Below are 26,911 nucleotides of genomic sequence, written 5' to 3' on the forward strand. Positions count from 1 at the left end.
GGAATACATGACATATTCATGTTCATTCTCTTATGACTTTCCTATCCAAGTTTCCCTCCTTTACTTTGCTGTTTTCTTTTCTTCTGACGTGTTTAAAGGAACTGCATATTTGTTTAAGTAGTGTTAAGGCCAGACTACATCGCTTGGACCTTGGGTTTGTATATTAATGTAACTCTCTCTCCTCTCCTCTCCTCTCCTCTCCTCTCCTCTCCTCTCCTCTCTCCTCTCCTCTCTCCTCTCTCTCTCTCTCTCTCTCTCTCTCTCTCTCTCTCTCTCTCTCTCTCTCTCTCTCTCTCTCTCTCTCTCTCTCTCTACCATGGTATCGTCTGCAAACATACTCAGCTTGCAGTCCGCACCTTCTGGCGAGCCATTCGCATAGATCAAGAAGATTAGCGGTTCCGGAACAGAACCCTGTGATACGCCGAAGGTCACCTAAACCCATTTCGAGATGGCATCCCTGACAGGCGTCCTTTATTCCCCTTCACTAAGGCACTCTTCTGTCCATCGAAGGAGTCTCCCTTTCTCCTTATTCTTGCGTGAGGATCCAGCTTCTTGACCATCCTCTCGTGCGGGTTAGTGTCAAATGCTTTCAGACACCCTGAGTACTGATAGCCAGCGTATAGGAATAAACTTACAGTTACTAAGCTGTTGGTTATTGTAGACATGTAGTCGTGGTTTCATAATACAGTGTGAAGTTTCTGCTGCAGGAGTGAGAGTAACTATTGCGGAGTCAGTAGGTGTTTACAGTCGACCTCCGTCAGTCTAGACGTCTGACTCTAACCCGAGCTGACACCGGCCTGGCTGGGTCAGTCTGGACGGCTGACATCCACCTGGGCTGACACTGACTTGGCTGGCTGGGTCAGTCTAGACGGCTGACACTCACCTGACTGGCTGGGTCAGTCTAGGTGGCTGACCCCCACTCATCCTGACAGTCTCACGTTAACTGTAACTGTATAATGTTTCCCCCACAGTTTGTTGTGCAGATATGATCGGCTTACATTCACTCTACAGGTGTGTACAGTTTACAGTTAGTCTACAGGTGTGTACAGTTTACAGTTAGTCTACAGGTGTGTACAGTTTCCCTAAGAACACTGGCGTGTCTGGCTATAACGTACGTTGGCAGACGTAAGGTTTTTAGGCTTGCATTGTTGTGCTGCAGGTGTAGAATAAAGCACACCTGCACTATGTAGTGTTGCAGATGTTGGTTGAAACACACCTATTCTGTGTAATGTCATTTGTTACAGGTGTGAGGTGAAGCGAAGCTGTACTGTATAAAGTCACGTAGTTTTGCTGGTGTGGTGTGAGGTACACCTGTTATATTTTAAGCTTATACTCATTTATTTCAGGTGTGGACTGAGACACATATGTATTATGTAGTGTTGCAGGCGTGGGGTAAGGTACAGCTGTGTAACGTAATCTTGTGTTGCAGGTGTGGGGTGAGGTACACCTGTATAACAGTAATCTTGTGTTGCAGGTGTGGGGTAAGGTACACCTGTATAACAGTAATCTTGTGTTGCAGGTGTGGGGTGAGGCACACCTGTACTATGGGTGAGCGCTGGGGGGCAGGATGGCCAGGCGTGACGGTCATGGGCCAGCTCTTGCAACACCACCGCCAACTCCTCCTCCTCCTCCTCCCGTCAAGATGGGCATCATCACACTGGTAGTCCTGTGCGGCCTCCTCTCCGTAGGTGAGTCTCCCTCCCTCACTCTCCCACCCAGTACAACTGGTGGCCTCCTCCTCTCCGTAGGTGAGTCTCCCTCCCTCACTCTCCCACCCAGTACAACTGGTGGCCTCCTCTCCGTAGGTGAGTCTCCCTCCCCCTCCCCCCCAGTACAACTGGCGATCACGATGGTTCAGCGTAAGTACAGCAGCGGCGACCACTGGATGCGCTGCTGTTGGGTCATGTTCCGTCCTAGGCATTTAGGTACAGTATTGTTAGCCCAGTTCCTCCCAAGCTAAAGTCCTGTCCCGTCCTTAAGTTATTGACCCCAGAGTACAGCACTGAAGAACATGTAGTTCCTCCCAAGCTAAGGTCCTGTCCCTCCTTAAGTTATTGACCCCAGAGTACAGCACTGAAGAAAATGTAGCTACTGTCCCTACCCATACTATTGTCCTCAAAGTACGTTACTGTGGAGCTTGGTCTCTTACAAGCTGTTTTCATTAAACTAAATCGTGTGGTGATCACAGAGGCAGGTTCATGCCTGGTTTATAAGGTCTGTATTATTAGATACTTCCAGTTTCTTCAGCTGCAAGTCGTAGGTAAGTGAAACATGATAAATGGTTCCCGCAGACTTGTGTTGGCTGTTGATGGATGTGATTGAGTGTGTTGTGCACAGTTTGCTCACTACTTTACCGCCAGTTGTATCGCCTGCTGGTGAATGCTACGATAACATCCCGGCTAGATTTACTACAGGGCAGAACTGTAGATGATATGTAATGGCTGCAGTTTTCGGATCCTCTGTTCGTGTGTACATACGTGTGCTTATGTATGTGTCCTTTTAGAAGCGTCTGTGTAAACAAAGTCGGTCCCGTTTACCTAAAGAATAAGTTAGCATCAGACATCATTGTTTTGAAAATTGCTACTACCCTAGCCAGACCCCCTGATTATACACGGTCAAAAATAGATAGGTTTACTACCGAGAAACGTAAATTAAGAACTGTGAAGAATTAGATATTTGGCTTCACAACAGCTGATGACAACACAATGATGAACCACGCTGTCAAACTGGACTAATATTTAGGTTATTGTGCAGTAACATTCCCCAGATATTCACGAACCAACAAGCATTATGTAAGATTCATACATGGAGATGATAGCTTTATTTTTTGGGTGTGCAGTCTCCATAGATAGGCAGGGGCACTGTACCGTGTTCAAAGGTTGCACCAGTGATTGTCTTTGGGCACAGTCACAGCTACTCTTCGCAGTGACAGCCGGAGTGCTGAAGCTTCAGCGTACATACTTAAAACGGGTCAGTATTAGAACCCACAGAGAGTGCCAGAGTAGGCCTTTGTGGCTACGTAGGCCTCAGGGTAACAATGTTCAGCTTTTTGATGTCAATAGAGGCTGGGCCTCTGAGAGGGGCGTGCAGGGGGTACATCGTACCCTGGCCATCAGGGGGTCCGAAAGGGGGCTCGGGAATTCCCTGTGGGGTTTCAGAAAATGCAGAAAATCAACAGAGCGGAGGCTCCATTCCACCCCTCTCTCATCTTCCATACCCTTTTTGGCCTTACAGCTCATGGCATAAAACCGTAGTGGATAAAAACACGATGACTAATGGAGAAGGGAAGGGGACCCGAGAGAAACTTCGTACCCCCTGATAAAATGCCTCTCGTGTCCTCCCGATTAGATGAACAACACAAGAGTTGCTGGTCCTATACCTGAGCTGTGAGGGGTATAAGAGCCTTCGAAACCATTATGAGGGACGTGTGTGGAGTGGGTAGAGTCACAGATTCAAGAGCGTGTTATATCTGAAATTGTTTATGGAATAACTGCCTTATTGCGCTTCCATTTTTATTCCCTTTTATCCGTAAACATCCCTTTCAGTCACCTCCTCTTTCTGTCTTTGTGGCCGAGCTAGCGATGCTGAAGGTGAAGGCCTGTTTCCACTTTCCTATTTACCCAGGAAATGGGCTCCTCTGAGAGCGCCTGTCAACGCATCCAGCCCCGTAATATTAGTTGCTATTGTCCATAGACGACTTGGAGTGGCAGCGGTGTCGTCCTCCACCTGGCGACCGTGGCAGACTCTACCGCCCGGAGCTTGTGCCAAGTTCAGTCCCTCATTCATTATGGACTCGCGTCTTTATTATTACCATTACTATGTTGTAACCCCCAGAACCCCTTCTCCTGTAACCTCAAACGTAGGCAAGGAGAGGATGAACTCTTTAAAGTGAAATGTTCTTCAACGAGATTGTTCATCTTGCATCTTTCGGGTGATTTTCTGTCAACAAAATGTATTTCATATTTTTACTCCTGAACTGACCATGTAAATAATGAGTGGCGGATTACATATGGTAAATTGAACAGCTGCAGGTGCACTGGGCGTGGAACACGCTCATATGACAGGCTGACAAAATTGGCCCTGCCTGACATGCGTGTAATTTCATATGACATTGAATTCACGTTCGTGTGGACGAGGCCCAACACCAACCCACTGCAGCCACCAGCATCCGACTTCAACATATTAGATCACATCAGTAGTGCGTCTCGTAGTAACTTCGGGAATTCAACGGTTACTTGGTAAAACTTTTTCTTCCATTTCTCTCATAGTCAGCGCATGGTATGATTTATGAATTAGCAGAGTACACTATTGTATGAGTCATGTTGAATTGGTGGACTAAGGGCCCAACTGGTTCCATACATATGTATTAGATTTAGGCAAATTATCATTTAATGAAAAAAATTGACTCGTAACAGACTAGAGGCGTTTCGTTGTCACAAGTTCCATAATATGGAAGCCTTTAGGGCGAAGGTTAGAGATGGTGGGACACTTCGTGGTGGTGGATGGTTTAGCAGTCACTGTTTACCGCTGGTAACATCAGCTGGGGTCAGTAATGATTGACATTAGCTGGGGGTCAGCGGTGAATAACATCAGCTAGGGGTCAGTCCTGGGTGACACCAGCTAGGGATGATCTTTCAGTAGACCATCCACATTCAGATCTCGTCCGTCTCAGTCGCACTTCACATTGCTTATGGCTTGCAAATTTATGCATGGAATTTCGTTACATGTCATAGTACCCAACACGAGCGTCTTACGGTGTCTTAGCGTCTCGAAGACCAGCAAAGTCTACTCGCACGTCTTTCAGATGTTCGGTTCCATTTTAGACGACTCAAGGGACCGAGGAAACTCTCAACAGCTGGCCTTTACCACACCTGCCAGGCAGTGTCAACAGCATCGTGTCTGGTAATATGGGAGGGAATCCAAGAGGATCTCGTTGCTACGTTTGTTAGGGAGGACCCACTCCAGAGGGCGTCTGACTGGTAAGCGTTGGGGCGATAACGGAAATTGTGAGGAGCGTATTGTGAGGACGACAGTGTTCCTACGGGTACTGACCGGTGGGAGTGACACAGTGGAGCAGAGATGGTGCGACCTCCTGCAAATGTGAGGAGTACAAAGCCACTCCCTAGCCTCCCGTTCCTTGCAGGAAGTAGCAATGCAGAGCCCCTCCCCATCTGTTCCGTGCAGGAAGGCGTGTCGGAGTAGGCTGGCACAGTATCCTCTGGCTAGTGTTTAAGGCAGACAATACGGTTTCTAAGTTGCTGTGGGCGGAGAACCAGAGGAGTGGAAGGTTGAAGGTGTGACTTGGCCAGCGTTCAGGTTTAGAATGGGGAGGTGTTGATGAGATAAGGAGAGCAAGAGAGCTTATGAACGAAACTATGGATCCGTAGGTTACCATGATGTGTTAAGTGAAGAGGCTTTCTCCACAGTACATAGTTGGTAAATACCATTAGTGGAGGAGTGGCGAGGGTGGGACTTAGAGAAGTTCGCTTGAAGACATCAGGTCCCCATGATAGTGGCTGTCAGACGTGGAGTTTGAGATGCATCTCATGTCGAGTGAAGTGTGAGGAAAGATCCTACAGTCATCATGTGACGATGGTTTATCTCATTCATGTAGAGATGTAGGAAGCATGATAATGCTGTTACATTCCAGTGGGATGACTTAGCTATAGTTATTTAGTAATGTTGACTGAGTAATACGTGTGGGTATGAGGGGAGGAGGTCATTCCCTCCTGCATGTTCATCACAACCTTCACCAGATATGAACCTAACCATGGTTCAGCGTGACGACGTAACACAGTAACAGTGTAGCGGCGTAAAACAGTGTTACATCGTGGCGTGTGTGTGTGTGTGTGTGTGTGTGTGTGTGTGTGAGGCTCAGGGCGGCGGCGGCGTCCTCACAGATTAATTCTGCATATTAATGATGCCCCAAAGTTGGCACCAGAGGTTGATGATACTTGAGAAGCGCTGCATCAACACCAGTGCATTAATCAACAGGTGAATTGGACCACTAACCTCTCTCTCTCTCTCTCTCTCTCTCTCTCTCTCTCTCTCTCTCTCTCTCTCTCTCTCTCTCTCTCTCTCTCTCTCTCTCTCTCTCTCTCTCTATCTCTCTCTCTCAATTTGATAAGCATTCATGAGGCAAAGTTGGCCATGGCTTAGTTGTAACGTGTACTGCCAGGCTCAAGCATGCGAACTCCTGCCACTGACGTGGGAATACGAATGGATTTAAACAGGCACTGTAGGGCAAGGTCGAGGTTGTATGCTGATAGTGGACGACGAGACACTAACCTCTTGGATTAATGTGATCAGAGTAGCAAGGCATACAGGCGATGTAGAGATGAAAAACCTTCAAGCTCTGTGCATGTCCCCATACATAGCTAAAAGGCAAAGAGATATAGACTTTGGATATAGACCCGGGTTTACAAAAAGGGATTGCTTTACCTAATATTGAAAACGCTGACTGACTTCTAATGACCCATTATGGCTGAGCTTGAAGACCGAAGTGATGCAGTTGCAGCGGCGAAGCTGCTAGGGATCCCTGGCTGAAAGGGATTAATGAAATCAGTCATGTGTTTCTCATCAGCCACGAAGCCATGTTAGCTGGGCCGGCCGTGGCAGGCACCTCCGCTTGCCGCTAGCGACCCATTCATTCGCTTTCCAGCGTAACATCTGACGGTGTGTTGTACGCACGCATCACCTTACGCCGCCCTTACATATTCTCAGAGAAGCAGGGTGATACAGTATGCTATTAGGGGCAGCAGCCGCCACCCCCTTTATACAGGTAAACTAAGGACGAGACATATTCTATAATCACTTTAGAAATGTGACTACTTTTGAAGTTTACACATGTGTGTTTGAGAAGCTGTTACATTATGAAGTCACACACACACACACACACACACACACACACACACACACACACACACACACATAGCACATGTATGGATGGACTTGTGTGGTGGTTGTGTGGTACATGTATAGATGGCCTTGTGTCGTGGTTGTGTGGTACACCTATAGATAACCTTGTGTCTTACACAGTTAGGTTGCTGGAGGATCTGTTTCATTTTAATGTTGATAGAGTTCATGTGATACTGATGTATATTGCGAATGGAAGGAGTCTAAATGAATTCTCATAACCAAAATTGTTAAGTTACAGTTTTCTGTTTAAGTAAGGTTATCAGTGTACGTCTCTTGATGTATGGATGTACAGTTGTGGAACCTGTTTTCTGTCGTAGAATTAAATACTGTCTTGCATTTTACTGAATCATGATGTTATATTTTTGTGATATGTTAAATGTAAGTATATGGAATTATAATCTGATAGGATCTTCTTGAGTGTTCCCTGTTTCTTAAAATGCCTTTTATATTATTGAATATTATGATACACGTCGGACACTACAATAAGCATTTAAGTATTTCTTTTTCCTTGTACATCTGGTGTTAATGGCTCAGTCTCGTCTGCTGTTAAGTGGGACTCCTACTACAGAGCAGGTGTTTGAGACTTAGTTAACATGTTATGACGGATGGTGTGTTGTTCCAGGGTCGTGTTCTCAATACGGAGACGCCGAACATATTACAGCTATACTGGGAGAGTCGGTGGTCCTGAATTGTCCCGTCTCCCATCCCAAAATCCCGTACATCATCCAGTGGAAGAAGCAGGTTCGTCACACTCCTTCTTGTCTCCCAGGGGACATTAGTAACCCAATCTCTCACAACCGCCTTTCACACAGGCGTTAACCAATTGCTCCTCCTTCTTACTACCAGTTGTCATCGTTCTTGTATCATTCAGCAAGTCTACCCGCACCCCCCGGGAACCACGAGTCTCCCACCTTGACTAAAGTGTGTTTAAAGTCACTTACCGAAGTACTTCAAACACTTTTATACTTAATTCAAACTGTTATTATGTTTTTGGTTGCTTGTGTGGTTCAAGTTATTCATGTTTTGGTACGCGTTGGGAAGCAACCTGGTTTGTTCTAGCTGCCGATGGGTTTTTGAGGTGGTGGCTGTTGTGATCGTTGGTGTTGTGACGACCAGCAGACGACCAGCCAGGGGTAGGTGCGGCCTGCATGGACGACCAGCTAGGGGTGCGCGTCTTACCTAGACATGGCTGTGACGACCAGCCGCCTACTTTGGTTGGCGAAGTGGCTTGGTCGGCCGGCAGCCTAGGTGGAAACTCTACGCCATCCACTACCCGTGTTTCAGTACATTCGGTTCTGAGTCGATATTTTCATTCTTTTGGATTTCATGTATATATATATATATATATATATATATATATATATATATATATATATATATATATATATATATATTTATATATATATGAATATACTGATCAGTGGCGGCTTACGTGGGTATTTGGGATTTTTTTTACGCCAAAAAAAAGTTACATTTTTGATAACATGAAAATAACGTGCTGTATCCTTTAATAGTAAAAGTTTACACTTCTCCACTGTAGGGCAAATGAATAGAAAAAAGTACAAGAGAGTATGGTAGAGCAGTGAACGCTGACATACCCACTGTCGTGTCTGTTTTGATTATCTGCTGAGGCCTTCAGGGGTACGTCCTTATATGTAAGAGACTATGAAGTAATGATGTGTGCTGACTTGACCTTCACTGTAAAAGAACTAAAATGGCTGTGTCTCCCAGTAAAGTGACAGGCTGTATTTTACGGGTCTTAAAGACAAGATGAAAATACTTGCAAATGTTCTTGCTTTTCAAGGCACTGATAGAATATTTCCCTGCTACCAAAGTATGCAAATACCTTTCACGGCCCGCAGTAACATTGTTAAGAGCCTAATTTAAAAAGGGACGTTTGACAGCACTGAGGTTGTACCCTCAGAAGTGCACGCTTGTGAGGGATCAAAATTCGTTCAAGGGAAAATCTTTGAAGGCATAAGTACCCCTTAGTACACAGTCTGCACTGGAAAATACTCCCCTGACAGCATGAAGAGTGTGGGAAGACTTAGATATTACCATTGAATATATTAAGAGTGTATCATTTATCATACTTGATCGCCGTTTCCTGCATCAGCAAGGTGGCGCCAGGAAACAGATGAAGAACGACCCACCCACTCAAACACACATGTACTTAAACATCCATACATGTACATTTACATATCAGCATATACATATATATACATACACATACACAGACATATATACACGTGTAAAGATTCATAATTGCCTGCCTTCAGTCCATTCCTGGAGCCTCACTGCCCCACAGGAAACAGCATCGCTGCCCCGCGCATCAGCGAGGTAGCGCCAAAAAAAGACAAAAAAATAGAGGCCACATTCGTTCACACTCAGTCTCTATCTGTCATGTGTAATGCACCAAAACCACGGCTCCCTATCCACATCCAGGTCCCACAAACCTTTCCATGGTTTGCCCCAGACGTTTCACATGCCCTAATTCAGCCCATTGACAGCACGTCAACCCCGGTATACCACATCGTTCTAATTCACTCAGTTCCTTGCACGCCTTTCACCCTCCTGCATGTTCAGGCCCCAATTCTTAAAGATCTTTTTACTCCATCCTTCCACCTCCAATTTGGTGTCCCACTTTTCGTTCCCTCCACCTCTGACATATATATCCTCTTTGTCAACCTTTCCTCACTCATTCTATCCATATGTCCAAACCATTTCAACCCACCCCTTTCTGCTCTCTCAGCCACACTCTTTGTATTACCACACATCTCACGTAACCTTTCATTACATACTTAATCAAACCACTTCACACCACACATTGTCCTCAAACACTTCATTTCCAACACATCCATCCTCCTCCACATAACCTTATCAATAGTCCATGCCTCGCAACCATTTAAGATTGTTGGAACTACTATTCCCTCAAACATACCCATTTTTGCTGTTTGAGATAACGTTCTCTCCTTCCACACATTCTTCATCGCTTCCAGAACCTTAGCCCCTTCCCCTACCCTGTGACTCACTTCCGCATCCATGGTTCCATTCACTGCCGAGCCCACTTCGAGATATCTAAGACACTTCACTTCCTCCAACCTTTCTCCATTCAAACTTACATCCCGGTCAACTTATCCCTCAACCCTGCTGAACCTAATTTCCTTGCTCTTATTCACGTTTACTCTCAACTTTCTTCTTTCACACACTTTTCCAAACTGAATTGCCAGTTTCTGCATTTTCTCATTTGAATCAGCCACCAGTGCTGTATCATCGGTGAACAACATCTAACTCACTTCCTAAGCGCTATCATCCCCATCAGACTACATACTCGCCTCTTTCTCCAAAACTCTTGCATTTACCTCCCTAACCGCCCCATCCATAAACAAATTAAACAACCATTAAAACCTCACACACCCCTGCCACAGACCGACCTTCACTGGGAATCAGTCACTCTCTTCTCTTCCTACTCCTGCATTTGCCTTACATCCTTGATGAAACATGATCACTGCTTCTAACACCTTACATCCCACACCATATACTCTTAAGACCTTCCACAAAGCATCTCTATGATCCATAAATGCCACACACACATCCATCTTTTTTTCTAAATATTTTTCACGCATTATTCAAAGCAAACGCCTGATCCACACATCCTCTACCACTTCTGAAACCGCACTGCTCGTCCCCAATCTAATGCTTTGTACATGTCTTCACCCTCTCAATCAGTACCCTCCCATACATTTTTCCAGGAATACTCAACAAATTTATGCCTCTGTAGCTTGAACATTCAGTTTTATCCCCTTTGCCTTTGTACACTGGCATTATACATGCATTCCGCCAATCCTCAGGCACTTCATCATAATCCATGCATACATTGAATATCCTTACCAACTAGTCAACAACCCAGTCACCCTCTTTCATGATAAATTCACTGCAATACCATCTAGACCTGCCACCTTGCTGGATTTCATCTTTAAGGCTTTTACGACCTCTTCTCTCTTAACCAGACCATTCTCCCTGATCCTTTCACTTCGCACACTATCCTGACCTAAACACCCTACATCTGCCACTCTATCATCAAATGCATTCAGCATTCCTTCAAAATACTCCATCTACTTTTCACTTCATCACTACCTGTTATCACTTCCCCCTTAACCCCTTCACCGATATTCCCATTTGTTCTTTTGTCTTTTGCACATTATTTACCTTCTCCCAAAACATCTTTTTATTCTCCAAAAAGTTTAATGATATTCTCTCACTCCAGTTCTCATTTGCCCTCTTTTTCTTTCCTTGCACCTTCCTCTTGACTTCCTGCCGCCTTCTCTTTTCCACTCCTTCCTTGTATCATCCAAATGCCTCTCTTTTCTCTTTCACTAACAACTTTACTTCTTCATCCCACCACTTACTACCCTTTCTAATCTGCCCATCTCCCATCTTTCTCATGCCACATGCATCTTTTGCACGTGCCATCACTGCCTTAATATGTCCCATTCCATTTCGTCATTTGCTCTCACCTTTTGCCATTCTACACTCAATCTCTCCTGGTACATCCTCACACAAGTCTCCTTTCCAAGCTCACTTACTCTCACCACTCTCTTCCCCCGAAAAATCTCTCTTCCTTTTTTGAAAACCTGTTCAAATCTTCACCTTTACCTCCTCAAGATAGTGATCAGACATCCTTCCATCTGCCCCTCTCAGCACACTAACATCCAAAAGTCTCTTTACCACACCTTTAACCATCTCTCCTACTCACATACACATACTTATGTATATCCCTCTTTTTAAACCAGGTATTCCCAATCACTAGTCTTTTTTCAGCACACAAATCTACCATTTCCATTAACAACACTGAATTCCCCATGTACACCAGTTATTCCCTCCACTGCCTCGTTACTCACCTTCGCATTTAAATCACCCATCACTAATACCCGGTCTCATGCACCAAAGCTGCTGACACACTCACTCAGCTGCTCCCAAAACACTTGCCTCTTATGATCTTTCATTTCATGATGAGGTGTATGAGCACCAATAACCACCCATCTCTCTCCGCCCACTTTCTGTTTTACCCACATCAATCTAGAAATTACTTTCTTACACTCTAGCACACACTCTTACACCCTATCACACACTCCCACAGCTCCTGCTTCATTAGTAGTGCTACTCCTTCCTTAGCTCTTGTCCTCTCACCAACCCCTGACTTTACTCCCAAAATTTTTCTAAACCATTCCTTTCCCTTTACCCTTAAGCTTTGATTCACTCAGAGCCAGAACATCCAGTTTCTTTTCTCAAACATACTACCTATCTCTCCTTTCTTTTCGTCTTGGTTACATCCACACACATTCAGACACCCCAATCTGAGCCTTCATGGAGGATGAGCACTCCCTGCTTGACCCCTTCTTTTTTTTTCCCCTTTTAGAAATTGAAATTTTATTGCTGAGGGCAACATTTACATTAAAGGATTTAAGCAACATGGGAAGTAAAGAAAAGTTATTGTTAAAAGGGAGAACTAAAATATTTTTGGTGTCAATGGGAGGTTTGGGCTCAACTCTATAAAATGATTTCTTTGCTAACTTAAGGGATTTATCAATGAAAGATCTAGGGTACTTTAACTTGGATCCAATAGAATATATCTCCTCAAACTCATCATCAACAATAATATTTATTTATATATTTTTTTATTTATTTTGCTTTGTCACTGTCTCCCACATTAACAAGGTAGTGCAAGGAAACAGACGAAAAAATGGCCCAACCCACCCACATACACATGCGTATACATACACGTCCACACATGCAAATATACATACCTATACATCTCAATGTATACATATATGTACACACACAGACATATACATATATACACATGTACATAATTCATACTGTCTGCCTTTATTCATTCTCATCGCCACCCCGCCACACATGAAATAACAACCCCCTCCCCCCTCATGTGCGCGAGGTAGCGCTAGGAAAAGACAACAATGGCCAATGTACATTCGTTCACACTCAGTCTCTAGCTGTCATGTATAATGCACTGAAACCAGAGCTCCCTTTTCACATCCAGGCCCCACAGAACTTTCCATGGTTTACCCCATACGCTTCACATGCCCTGGTTCAATCCATTGACAGCACGTTGACCCCGGTATACTACATCGTTCCAATTCACTCTATTCCTTGCATACCTTTCACCCTCCTGCATGTTCAGGCCCTGATCACTCAAAATCTTTTTCACTCCATCTTTCCACCTCCAATTAGGTCTCCCACTTCTCCTCGTTCCCTCCACCTCTGACACATATATCCTCTTGGTCAATCTTTCCTCACCAATAATAATACTATAAAGAATATCTTAATCAGGAATTCACCAGAAAAGTCTCCTGGATGCATCTATAAAGTGCCATGTAGAAACTGTGATAAGTTTTATGTTGGGCAGACTGGTAAGGATCTTTCTGTTAGACTTAAGCAATATGAATATAGTATAAGAACGGGACAAGAATCAAATGCCTTGTTTAATCATGTTAAAAACTATGATCATTGTATCGACTGGAGTAATGCCATCTCGGTTATTAAGTCTAACTCTATTACCACGAGAAATTTCATTGAATCTTCTATTACTAAATACACAAAGAATTATAATCTTAATATTAGTGATGGTCTATACAAATTAGATAACTTTTTTGTTGATATAATTTGTAAAATGATAAGTTTATGAACGCTCGTCGTCTGTCTTGGACAATCGCATGTTTACCAAATGGTGTCCTAGCTTCATCTCTTCGATGTATATCAACTGACTGTTGTATTTCTCTCTTGTGTCTCCCCTGATGATGTGATTGTTACGCAAAAGTGCACTTGGGAACTTATCATGTTTCATTTTCTCCGTGGACTCATAGGAATATCTTGATCACGCGCAAAATTGTGATCCTTTCCTATATATATATAGGATAACAAGTAGTGGTGATGTGAGAAGGAGATGGAGTGAGTATTTTGAAGGTTTGTTGAATGTGTTTGATGATAGAGTGGCAGATATAGGGTGGTTTGGTCGAGGTGGTGTGCAAAGTGAGAGGGTTAGGGAAAATGATTTGGTAACCAGAGAAGAGGTAGTAAAAGCTTTACGGAAGATGAAAGCCGGCAAGGCAGCAGGTTTGGATGGTATTGCAGTGGAATTTATTAAAAAAGGGGTTGACTGTATTGTTGACTGGTTGGTAAGGTTATTTAATGTATGCATGACTCATGGTGAGGTGCCTGAGGATTGGCAGAATGCGTGCATAGTGCCATTGTACAAAGGCAAAGGGGATAAGAGTGAGTGCTCTAATTACAGAGGTATAAGTTTGTTGAGTATTCCTGGTAAATTATATGGGAGGGTATTGATTGAGAGGGTGAAGGCATGTACAGAGCATCAGATTGGGGAAGAGCAGTGTGGTTTCAGAAGTGGTAGAGGATGTGTGGATCAGGTGTTTGCTTTGAAGAATGTATGTGAGAAATACTTAGAAAAGCAAATGGATTTGTATGTAGCATTTATGGATCTGGAGAAGGCATATGATAGAGTTGATAGAGATGCTCTGTGGAAGGTATTAAGAATATATGGTGTGGGAGGCAAGTTGTTAGAAGCAGTGAAAAGTTTTTATCGAGGATGTAAGGCATGTGTACGTGTAGGAAGAGAGGAAAGTGATTGGTTCTCAGTGAATGTAGGTTTGCGGCAGGGGTGTGTGATGTCTCCATGGTTGTTTAATTTGTTTATGGATGGGGTTGTTAGGGAGGTGAATGCAAGAGTTTTGGAAAGAGGGGCAAGTATGAAGTCTGTTGGGGATGAGAGAGCTTGGGAAGTGAGTCAGTTGTTATTCGCTGATGATACAGCGCTGGTGGCTGATTCATGTGAGAAACTGCAGAAGCTGGTGACTGAGTTTAGTAAAGTGTGTGAAAGAAGAAAGTTAAGAGTAAATGTGAAAAAGAGCAAGGTTATTAGCTACAGCAGGGTTGAGGGTCAAGTCAATTGGGAGGTAAGTTTGAATGGAGAAAAACTGGAGGAAGTAAAGTGTTTTAGATATCTGGGAGTGGATCTGGCAGTGGATGGAACCATGGAAGCAGAAGTGAATCATAGGGTGGGGGAGGGGGCGAAAATCCTGGGAGCCTTGAAGAATGTGTGGAAGTCGAGAGCATTATCTCGGAAAGCAAAAATGGGTATGTTTGAAGGAATAGTGGTTCCAACAATGTTGTATGGTTGCGAGGCGTGGGCTATGGATAGAGTTGTGCGCAGGAGGGTGGATGTGCTGGAAATGAGATGTTTGAGGACAATGTGTGGTGTGAGGTGGTTTGATCGAGTAAGTAATGTAAGGGTAAGAGAGATGTGTGGAAATAAAAAGAGCGTGGTTGAGAGAGCAGAAGAGGGTGTTTTGAAATGGTTTGGGCACATGGAGAGAATGAGTGAGGAAAGATTGACCAAGAGGATATATGTGTTGGAGGTGGAGGGATTGAGAAGTGGGAGACCAAATTGGAGGTGGAAAGATGGAGTGAAAAAGATTTTGTGTGATCGGGGCCTGAACATGCAGGAGGGTGAAAGGAGGGCAAGGAATAGAGTGAATTGGATCGATGTGGTATACCGGGGTTGACGTGCTGTCAGTGGATTGAATCAGGCCATGTGAAGCGTCTGGGGTAAACCATGGAAAGTTGTGTGGGGCCTGGATGTGGAAAGGGAGCTGTGGTTTCGGGCATTATTGCATGACAGCTAGAGACTGAGTGTGAACGAATGGGGCCTTTGTTGTCTTTTCCTAGTGCTACCTCGCACACATGAGGGGGGAGGGGGATGGTATTCCATGTGTGGCGAGGTGGCGATGGGAATGAATAAAGGTAGACAGTGTGAATTGTGTGCATGGGTATATATGTATGTGTCTGTGTGTGTATATATATGTGTACATTGAGATATATAGGTATGTATATTTGCGTGTGTGGACGTGTATGTATATACATTGTGTATGGTGGTGGGTTGTGCCATTTCTTTTGTCTGTTTCCTTGCGCTACCTCGCAAACGTGGGAGACAGCGACAAAGGAAAATAAGATAAATAAAATAATATAATATAAAATAATATATATTTTATTTATTTATTTATATATTTTGCTTTGTCGCTGTCTCCCGCGTTTGCGAGGTAGCGCAAGGAAACAGACAAAAGAAATGGCACAACCCACCACCATACACAATGTATATACATACACGTCCACACACGCAAATATACATACCTATACATCTCAATGTACACATATATATACACACACAGACACATACATATATACCCATGCACACAATTCACACCGTCTGCCTTTATTCATTCCCATCGCCACCTCGCCACACATGAAATACCATCCCCCTCCCCCCTCATGTGTGCGAGGTAGCGCTATATATATATATTCCTATGAGTCCATGGGAAAAATGAAACATGATAAGTTCCCAAGTGCACTTTCGTGTAGTAATCACATCATCAGGGGAGACACAAGAGAGAAATATAAGTCAGTAGATATACATCTAAGAGACGAAGCTAGGATGCCATTTGGTAAACATGAGATTGTGTTAGAAGCAGTGAAAAGTTTTTATCGAGGATGTAAGGCATGAATACGTGTAGGAAGAGAGGAAAGTGATTGGTTCTCAGTGAATGTAGGTTTGCGGCAGGGGTGTGTGATGTCTTCATGATTGTTTAATTTGTTTATGGATGGGTTTGTTAGGGAGGTGAATGCAAGAGTTTTGGAAAGAGGGGCAAGTATGCAGTCTGTTGTGGATGAGAGAGCTTGGGAAGTGAGTCAGGTTTGCGGCAGGGGTGTGTGATGTCTCCATGCTTGTTTAATTTGTTTATGGATGGGGTTGTTAAGGAGGTGAATGCAAGAGTTTTGGAAAGAGGGGCAAGTATGCAGTCTGTTGTGGATGAAAGAGCTTGGGAAGTGAGTCAGTTGTTGTTCACTGATGATACAGCGTTGGTGGCTGATTCATGTGAGAAACTGCAGAAGCTGGTGACTGAGATTGGTAAAGTGTGTGAAAGAAGAAAGTTGAGAGTAAATGTGAATAAGAGCAAGGTTATTAGGTACAGTAGGGTTGAGGGTCAAGTCAATTGGGAGGTAAGTTTGAATGGAGAAAAACTGGAGGAAGTAAAGTGTTTTAGATATCTGGGAGTGGATTTGGCAGTGGATGGAACCATGGAAGCGGAAGTGAATCATGGGGTGGGGGAGGGGGCGAAAATTCTGGGAGCCTTGAAGAATGTGTGTAAGTCACATTATCTCGGAAAGCAAAATTGGGTATGTTTGAAGGAATAGTGGTTCCAACAATGTTGTATGGTTGTGAGGCATGGGCTATGGATAGAGTTGTGCGGAGGAGGGTGGATGTGCTGGAAATGAGATGTTTGAGAACAATATGTGGTGTGAGGTGGTTTGATCGAGTAAGTACTAATAGGGTAAGAGAGATGTGTGGCAATAAAAAGAGTGTGGTTGAGAGTGAAAAAGATTTTGAGTGATCGGGGCCTGAACATGCAGGAGGGTGAAAGGCGGGCAAGGAATAGAGTGAATTGGATCGATGTGGTATACCGGGGTTGACGTGCTGTCAGTGGATTGAATCAGGGCATGTGAAGCGTCTGGGGTAAACCATGGAAAGTTGTGTGGGACCTGGATGTGGAAAGGGAGCTGTGGTTTCGGGCATTATTGCATGACAGCTAGAGACTGCGTGTGAACGAATGAGGCCTTTGTTGTCTTTTCCTAGCGCTACCTCGCACACATGAGGGGGGAGGGGGATGGTATTCCATGTGTGGCAAGGTGGCGATGGGAATGAATAAAGGCAGACAGTGTGAATTGTGTGCATGGGTATATATGTATGTGTCTGTGTGTGTATATATATATGTGTACATTGAGATGTATAAGTATGTATATTTGCGTGTGTGGACGTTTATGTATATACATGTGTATGGGGGTGGGTTGGGCCGTTTCTTTCGTCTGTTTCCTTGCGCTACCTCGCAAACATGGGAGACAGCGACAAAGCAAAATAAATAAATAAATGAATATGTATTAACCCTAAAATTGTTTAACGAATACTTAACAGCCATTAGAATTACTATGGACTGTACAGCGGAGAAATTTGAATTGTCATAGACAAATACCAACATAATATCGGAGACCAGGTAGGATATGATGGTTACATAGACCTTTTGGGCATAGTCTCCACCTGTGTGGCAGAGCAGAGGAGCAACACTAAGCTTGGCCCATCCTAAGCTGTCTGGTAGAAGACTTCCCAGACCATCACAAAATAAGTATGAAGGTTAGCTTTTTCCCTTTCTGTCAGTGTCGCTTAGGTTAATGGAGAGATGATTTGATTATCATGGCTACTTTAGATCTAGAGCAGGTATTATTGGTATAAGGCACACTGTTTTAACATGTACTGTACTGCCTTATGCTTAATGTTTTGAACCACTGGCCCAAACTGTGGAGGTGTCACCTACTTACATAGTTTAAGGGGCAAGATGTACTGCCATATGCTAGTGGTGATACTTGCTGACCAATGGTAAAGGGCTTGATCCACTGATTTATATTTAAAATGAGACCAACTGACTCATATTGTATTGTATCAGAGGCATGACTCACTGACATGTTGTAATGGTCCAACCCAGATACTAAGGGATGTGACACAGACCTTTACAATGATGGTGTGACCCATTGACCTTTACTAAAGAGTGTGACCCACATCTGTGTTAAGGGGTGTGAGCCCTCTAACTTCTGATAGTATTACATGGGAAAGACATATAACAGAAACAAGTGATGTTCTCTAACTAGGTTAAGGGAGATATCACAGATGAATAAGTACTCTTAATTTGTAGTAAGTATTAATACAGCTAGACCAGTAAAGTAGAAGTTTCCTCACCCCTTGGTATATAAACTAATTGGAAAATAGCCATGTAGGAACAGAGTGTAACATAGAGATGATATATTGATTTTGAAATTGTATGGGAAAAAGGTATAGAAGACAGTTAACTCTCAAGGACCTATTCTTTGGAATTGTGATGAGGATGACTTGCTGATCGATACTAAAGGAGGTGACTTGCTAACTCACACTTATGGGTAATGGACTTTGATTTGACCATTAGGGGTCATGTCAAAGGCAAAAGTCACCATACTCTCGAAACAACTTGCCTGTGACCTGACCCCCATTGTTCAGATCAGGTATATCTTTGCCATACCCTGGTCTTTGACCTGATCTATGAGGGTGTGGCTAAGATTCTCCATGATGGGAATGGATGTGTTTCCTATAATATTCTTTTATGAGTATAGGAATGGTTAGCCTGTTAGGCATACTGAAAAAAGTCCTCACTACATGTAGTCATTTAACTTCTTTTGTTATCGTGGAAATTATACTAGCGCAAAAAAGCCAGGTTTCTCAGCACATCTACTACATAATGCCTTGATGTTGTCCATTTAAGATGGCTTCACATTTAATGCATTCCTCACACATTTTTTGCCCTTGTATATGTGTTTTTGTATACTGCTGATTGGTTTATCAATGTTTCTGTGGCCCAAGGTGAAATGCCTGAGAGCTAGCAGAAGACAAAAGACAAGAGGGACAAATGTGAGTGCTTCAGTTAAAGAGGTGTATGTTTGCTGAGTATACAAGGGTAAAGAATATGGGAGTGTTGCCTTAGAGAGTGGTTGCATGTGCACAATACCCAGTTGGATGGGATCCTTGTAACTTAAGGAAAGATAGAGCATGTGTGAATGAGGTGGTCACTCAGAAGAATTTTTTGAGAACTACTTGAAGAAAGAAGTGACTGTATTGGCATTTATGGAACTGGAGAAACCGTATGGTAGGTGCTACAGATATACAGGGTAAAGGGAAAGCTATTAAATGCATCAAGGACTTTTTACCAGAAGAGGGTGAGTAGAAGGGCGTCTTTTACGGAATTTTCACTACTGGGGCATATTTTCTGGAGGGCCCACTCATGTGTATCGAGATGAATAATGACTATTCTGATGATAGAAACTCCAAAGAAATATTACAATTCACATTGTGTATTAAAAAGAGTCTTAAAAGCCTTAGTTTCTTGGTGCAAGAATTGCTTTTTATCCTTGAATACTGGAGGAGAAGGAAGAACTATTGGAGAAATTGCCCCACTGCTAAAAGTGTTAAAAGATGCCTTGATATGTAGATCACATTGAATCTGGGTCTGCATCAGGGATGCCTGATGTCACATTGGTTGTAAAATCTGCTTGTGAATGGGTTTGGTAATTAAGGGAAATGTGAAGGTCATAGTGGGGGCGGATCTACAGTACACTGGGGTTTGGAGGCCATAGGTGGTGAATCAGCTGCTATTTGCAGATGACACACCTATGGAGGCAGACAGAAGCTGGTGAAGAATTTGGGAAAGTGTGTAAAAATAGAAAACTTATAGTTAATTTCATGAAAGTAAGGTAATGAGATTCAGCAGGTGGGAGGGGACAGTACAAGGTGGTTTGAGTGTAAGTTTAGATACAAAAAAACCTAAAGAAGTGGAGTGCTTTACTTACCTAGGAGAAGACATGGCAGTGGATAGAACTTTGGGCTGAAGTGAGTTTAGGGTGGGAGTGGGGACTAAGCCTTGTTCAAGATGAAATGTGGAGTGTGTGGAAGATGAAGTTAGTCTGTTAGAGCAAAGATGGGTATGTATGAAATTATAGTAGTCCCGACAGTGTTAAATGGATATAGTTCTTGAGTCCTGAATGCAAAAAGAAAGGAGGGAAGGGACATGTTTGAATGTAGTTGAATGAGGATGCTTGATCATGTAAGAAATTTCACTGTAAGAGAGAGGTGTGGTTGCAAGTACTGTTTGATTGAAAGCAATGATTAAGGAGCACTGTAATGGTTTGGACATACGGAGAGGTTGAGTGAAGAAGGACTGATCTTGATTGATGTATCAGAGATGGTAGGAGCAAAAAATCATGTAAAGATTTTTCATGGGGGCATAGCTAGTGTGTTGTGCTCACTTCTGAAAAATTAAGATTAGAAGAATGAAAAGTCTTGAACAGTGCCCACAACTCATGTGTCTGTAATTAGAAAGAGGAGGCAACAACCTGAGCTAAGGAGAGGTGATTGCAACTGCTGTTGTGATGGATTACTGCAGCAGCTTCACTAACCTTCTCGGTGCATGCCACATAGCACCTGAGGAGGAGACTGAGGAGATGGAAGGATTGAGTGATGAAGGCTTTAATGCATGAATGCCTGAGCACTCTGAAGGATGAGAGGCATTTGTGGGATAGAATGAATTGAATCAATTTCATATATGGGGCAATATGCCATCAATAGGTTGAACCAAGGAATATGAAGTGGTCAGCATAAACCATGAAATAGTCTCTAGGGGCTTGACTGGATGATTTTAGAGGTTTGGAGACTGAGGTATATCCTAAGAATTGTGTTTCTGCAGCACCACAAGATCCCCATCTATATATGGTACGAAGGCTACGACCCCCATGTGGCAGAGAAGTACAAGGGTCGTGTGTCAAGAGTGTCACCAGACTCAGCCTTTGGGCTGGCTTCACTCAACCTGACCTCCGTCAGGGAGGATGACCAGGGTTGGTATGAGTGTAAGGTCTTCTACCTCGACCGAACCGGGGCCTCAGATAATGGTACCTGGATACACCTCGATGTTCATGGTAAGTACCCACTCACCAGTCCTCCAGTCTGCCTACACTCACCTACTAAGGAATCAGTGTAGTGTTTCGACCTGAGAGTATTTGCACCACAAAACTGGGAACTGAGCTTCTCTATTAGTAATCTGTTGACTATTATGTTTTGAAATGGTAATTATAAAAGTTTGGAGCATACTTCAAGCAAGGTGATGAATTAAGAACTCCCAATCTCAATAATTTGATTTAGGTGTAATGTTGGTAGTGTAAGATCAGTGTAGCTCAATACATGTGCTTTATTATTCTTCATCATTCCATAGATATTTGAAAATATTCATAGTATAGAACAGAGGTTGGCTGGTTGTTTGGTTGTTGGGCTCATCCAGTTCTGAGATTAAAGTGTTGAGGTTCTCTAATCTCAGGATTGGATGAGGGACTGAAAGGTATAATCCCAGTCATGCTGGGAGAGCAGCTGTTTAAGAAGCAAGTTTGGTGTTTGACAGTCATGACAGATCCTAGAAATGATACCTAGCTGTGGAACTTCTATTTCTTGCTTTGGTCATGGTAAGATTAGCACCACCATTACATGATAAGAATTCACTTAGATATATGTAGTAATTTTCGTTGTTGTTTAATGTTTGACGTTAAATTGCTGGAAAGACTAGATCCATTTCTCTTTCCCTACAGTAAAGACTTGTTAGAATATTTTGCAACCTTTAATGGATATACATCAGTTCTCATAGGCTTTCAGGTTATTTCCTAAAAATCTAATGGTGTTAGCTGTATTCTACAAGGTTCACATGCATAGTGAGTGTGTATGTAGTTGCAGAACTATCTGTAACACCTGATGAAGATGTTGAAGATTTCTCAGTTGGTGTATATAGCTTCATGTTTGCAGCCTTAAGGACCCTGGTGGTTGATAGGCCGAAAGCCCAAAGAACTTTTGTTCTGTACTATGAATTTTTTGAAACATCTATTTAATGATGAAGAATAACACTGCATAGGTACTTAACTACATTTGTCCTGCACTACCAACATTACACCTAGATTGAATTGTTGAGATCTGGGAGTTCTGGAGGCTCACTGAAAGCCATGGTGAATGGAAAATTTTGAGTGTAAAGTGTTCAAGGAGTTGTTTGAAATAGTACTTGTCATCGTGTTGATATGTGGATATGAAACCCAAGTTTATGTAGAAGATAAGGCAACTATAGGAGCATTAAAGATGTGTAACTTGTGGGGTATTGTTTGAATTATGAAGGCATGATATTATGTGGAAACGGTATGCATGTGAGCCATTTGTTAGAAACACATATTGATGAATATCCTTTAGGGTGGTGTAATGCTCATGAAAAATGTGTGGCAGATGACAGGTTGGTCAAGAGGATATATAAAACAGAATGTACATGATACAAGGAGGTTAACTAGACCACAAAACAGATGGATGAATGCAGCTAAAGAATTGTTTAGGTCGAGGAAGAATTTCAGATGAAGATTATAGAGAAATGCCTCAGGATCAAATGCAATGGAAGAAGCTTGTTTGTGGAGATGGTGTTGATGAAAATGTTGGTTTCACCTGATTGATGAATTTATTATGCAGTGTGGAGTGTAAGAAGCACTTGATAAGTTTGAAAATCCTTGTATCACTTTGAAACACTAGGCAAAGGTTGAGAATGCTGTTTACTAAACAGAAATGCTGTAGTTACCTGAATCATTCCATTAGATTGGGAATGGAATGATAAAGTTAGAAAGATAGATATTTTGTATCCCTGTTGATATTATTGATTTTGCTTTCTATTTATATTCTCTTGCTGGAATAAGCAGAGTTTTTTAATTAGGATTGTGATTGTGAGATGGACACACAGAGATGCAAAACTTTACTTGAGCATCACACACTCACTTTTAATCTCTCCGCAGCACCTCCACGGTTTACCACAACTCCTGATGATGTCACCTATGTTAATATTGGGGACTCCATCATCCTTAATTGTGAGGCAGAAGGGACTCCAAAGCCTGAGATCTTCTGGTTCAGAGATAATGAACCTGTGGAGCCCTCAGACACTGTGGGCATCTTCAACGATGGCACAGAGCTGCGCATTAATAAGATAAGAGATGAGGACATTGGAGACTATGTGTGTGTCTCAAGAAATGCAGAGGGTAGAGTTCATCATGAAGCCAAAGTTGTAATTGCAGGTAATTCCATATTGATTCTTCTCATCAAATTTATGAAAACATACATACATAAGGGCTTTGAAGAAATTATTGTCTATCACTTAGTGTTTATAAAGGTAATATTTTTCGTGTTGGTATTGTAAACATTTTTGGGCTAATTGCAACATTAGTTACTGAATACTGGTATGGTAATGGATAATAACAATTTAATGTTGCAGGTGGGGCAGTGATCGTAACACCTCCAGAAAACCAGACACGACTGGAGGGTGAAAAAGTAGAATTTCCATGTGAATCAAGGGCCCTTCCAGGGAATGTGACTGTTACCTGGAAGAGAGAAGATGTCCCCATTGATAAGCTATCCTGGTTGGACACTCGCTCCATCATCAGGAGAGATGGTGCACTCGTTATCAATCCAACAAGTGCTGATGATGGTGGCTTTTTTACCTGTGAAGTCTCTAATGGCATTGGAACACCTCGGAAAGCCACTGCCTATCTTAATGTTGAATGTAAGTACAGTTAATAGTTATCTGTCACAGTATTGTGATAAACATTGTAATCAGGACCTATGTTGCCTATTACACATAGATGCTCTTGTCAAGTTGTTTTGCATCTTTACTCCAAGCACAGCATGGAGAAGTATCCCTCATGCTTTTGTTAAAATATTTGAGTACCTAACCAGATTTAGGGTGAAGATTCATTGAACATAAGGATAATCTGCACATGGATTCAAGCCAAATTATAGTTATGTAAGCTAGGTTCATTTATGTCGATATTGTAATACACTTGAACTTTTTCCAGAAACATGTAAGAAAATATATTTTGTTGGGAATCACTTGATGTTTAAGTAGTATTCATATCCTTTGACCAATTAACATACGGATTGATCTGTTGATATACTTCATAAAATTACTAGATGAGATTACACCTTTGAATGCAGTGAATGAAAGAATTTTGACATTTGATGATCATGTGAAAATTCAAGAATAAAATCACACAGTAGTAGACATGCAGCAATAAAGGATGTTGAAGCTTAGAACAGCATGAATAAGGAAAGAAAAAGATTGCTAAAAGATTTAAAGATAATGATATAAAATGACACCAAATATTCCTCATATCACATTGCATTGATGCAGTCAAACATGCTTTTACAAGAATTCATTACATATGACAAAACACTTTACACAACACATGCCTGCGCAAGGAATTCAACCATTCTCTTACACAGATGAGATTCACTACACCTTGCATTATGCTGTACAATAGATTAGTCTGTACTGAGTAAGTTGGCATTCATATAAACTTTATTGCCTAATGGAACAATGCAGTAAGTTATGTTTATATGTGTCATGTCAAAATGATGTCTGATACATGTTCATCCACAGTACAGTAATGTTTTTGTTAATCCGTATGACACTGGCTTTCAAGTACTGAACAGTTAACTTACAGTTTATATGTACTTGCAAATCAACAAGATGCTAGGGCTTTCACTATGATAAAATTGTAAAATCATGTGCTATACTACACATCACTGTACACTCCAAAATTCTTAATATTAAGCAGTATGCACCAGGTCACTTGATTGATGATTTTATATTCCTAATACATGGAGTATTTTTCAAACTGCCAAATGTTTCTCAGCACATTTGGCTTCAAATACACCCTCAGAAGGTATTTAATGGCTTGTTTTACATGGATAAAGGTATTTTCTGAATATGTTGAACTTTCTGGACTCCAGCTGAGATATGAAGGCTGTAGGTGGACAGGGTTAGGCATCCATCATCATATATGCTTTTTTTTTTTTTAGAATTTTTGAAAAGCATCAGACAAACCTTGTGTCAATTCTTTTAATTTAAGGCTAGACCTGCTACCTTTCCTAAGTCCAGATATAGGTCAGGGGCTTTCTAGTGGTTCTAGAGTAAGACATCATTCCATACATCCTTAGTGCACCATTTTTGCAAGCTCCTGATACATGATTTCACTTGGTCTATCACACAACAACATATGATCCGCTTGGACCAGTAGGGACTTAATTTCAATTCTTTGTCATAGAAGCTTTATGTTACATGATAGAAACTGTAGAAAGTCACTTCCTAGACATATAGTTTTACACCACGTTTTATTTCACAGTACCATTGTTATATGATACTGACAATGAAGCCTTTCCTTTCCATAATTCACTCTCAGTTATAAAAATTATAGTTAATTGTACACTTATTAAAGGTAATTAAAGGCCTTGAAGGACTCTTTGGAGAACTTTTAAGAAAGTTAGATTTGTTTTCATGGACAGGGCAAAAATTTAAAGTTATTATGTAGAAGAAGACCACCAATTATTGTCATCTCTATCTTTTTATGTATTCAAAACAGAGTGGATATACAGATTATTTTTCTTATTTCTTTATTACGCATTCTCACAAAAACATCAAAAACTTCATTTCTAGATGGAGCAATACACTAAGCTTAACATACACAGTATGTGTCGTACCAAATTGATGTCTAACACATGTTCATACACAGTACAATTAAACTTTTGTTGAAATGTAAGGGGGAGTAAACTTTTTATTTCCACTTTGGAATTGATGGTTAGTTATAGAAAGGTTTGAGTGAGAAAAGTCTAGTGCTGTTGCAAACAGCTGAGTGCCAGACATATTTAGGTGAGATTGTATTGCAAGCATTTTCATTTTGTTTTGCAGCTGTTGAGTGTTTGTGGTTGCTAGACGGCTAGTGATTGTTCTGAAGGCGCTGTTTGTGTGGTTAGAAGCTGTCTTAAACAGTATTTGATTTTGACAGGGTGGACAACCAGGCAGATAAAACAAAGTTTAGGTTGGAGCAGATGAATTCTTTGTAGAGGATCCTAAGGGATTCATTTTCTTGTCAGAGTCTGGTTCCAGTAAGTTGTGAGGCCATTTAGTTTGTTTATGTACTTTATGTTGATGTTTGTGATGAGGGAAATTAATATCGAGTGTGTCTTATGTGATGCCCAGTGTGGCTGGGGTTTGGTTGAGTGAGTGGTTCATTTTTGAGGCAATCCAGACATTTTGTTTTGGGTAAGACAGTGTTCCAAATGCATGATATAATCTAATGATTTTTGTTACCTGGGTAGTTTCAGTGTGCTTTGATGTAATTGTGAGGTCTTTTGCATGTGAGAGGCCTTTCAAACTATGTTCTTAAGATGGTGTTGGAAAGTCACATAGGAAGAAATTGAAAAGGGTTGGAG

General features: G+C 42.1%; 1 protein-coding gene across 12 annotated transcripts in view; it reads left to right on the forward strand.

Moving 5' to 3' along the window:
- The window catches only part of LOC139761978 (protein turtle homolog B-like), a 514,207-nt gene that overhangs the window by 183,554 nt on the left and 303,742 nt on the right, over positions 1–26,911 (forward strand). For all 12 annotated transcript variants that reach the window (XM_071686726.1, XM_071686724.1, XM_071686729.1 and 9 more), the window contains exons 6-10: positions 1,520–1,688; positions 7,541–7,659; positions 21,327–21,555; positions 23,443–23,718; positions 23,916–24,203. In XM_071686726.1, coding sequence (XP_071542827.1) covers positions 1,568–1,688; positions 7,541–7,659; positions 21,327–21,555; positions 23,443–23,718; positions 23,916–24,203 — 1,033 coding nt within the window. In that variant the 5' untranslated portion in view covers positions 1,520–1,567. The remainder of the gene's footprint in view (positions 1–1,519; positions 1,689–7,540; positions 7,660–21,326; positions 21,556–23,442; positions 23,719–23,915; positions 24,204–26,911) is intronic.

The sequence above is a fragment of the Panulirus ornatus genome, chromosome 42 (assembly GCF_036320965.1).
Source record: "Panulirus ornatus isolate Po-2019 chromosome 42, ASM3632096v1, whole genome shotgun sequence".
Lineage (NCBI taxonomy): Eukaryota > Metazoa > Arthropoda > Malacostraca > Decapoda > Palinuridae > Panulirus > Panulirus ornatus.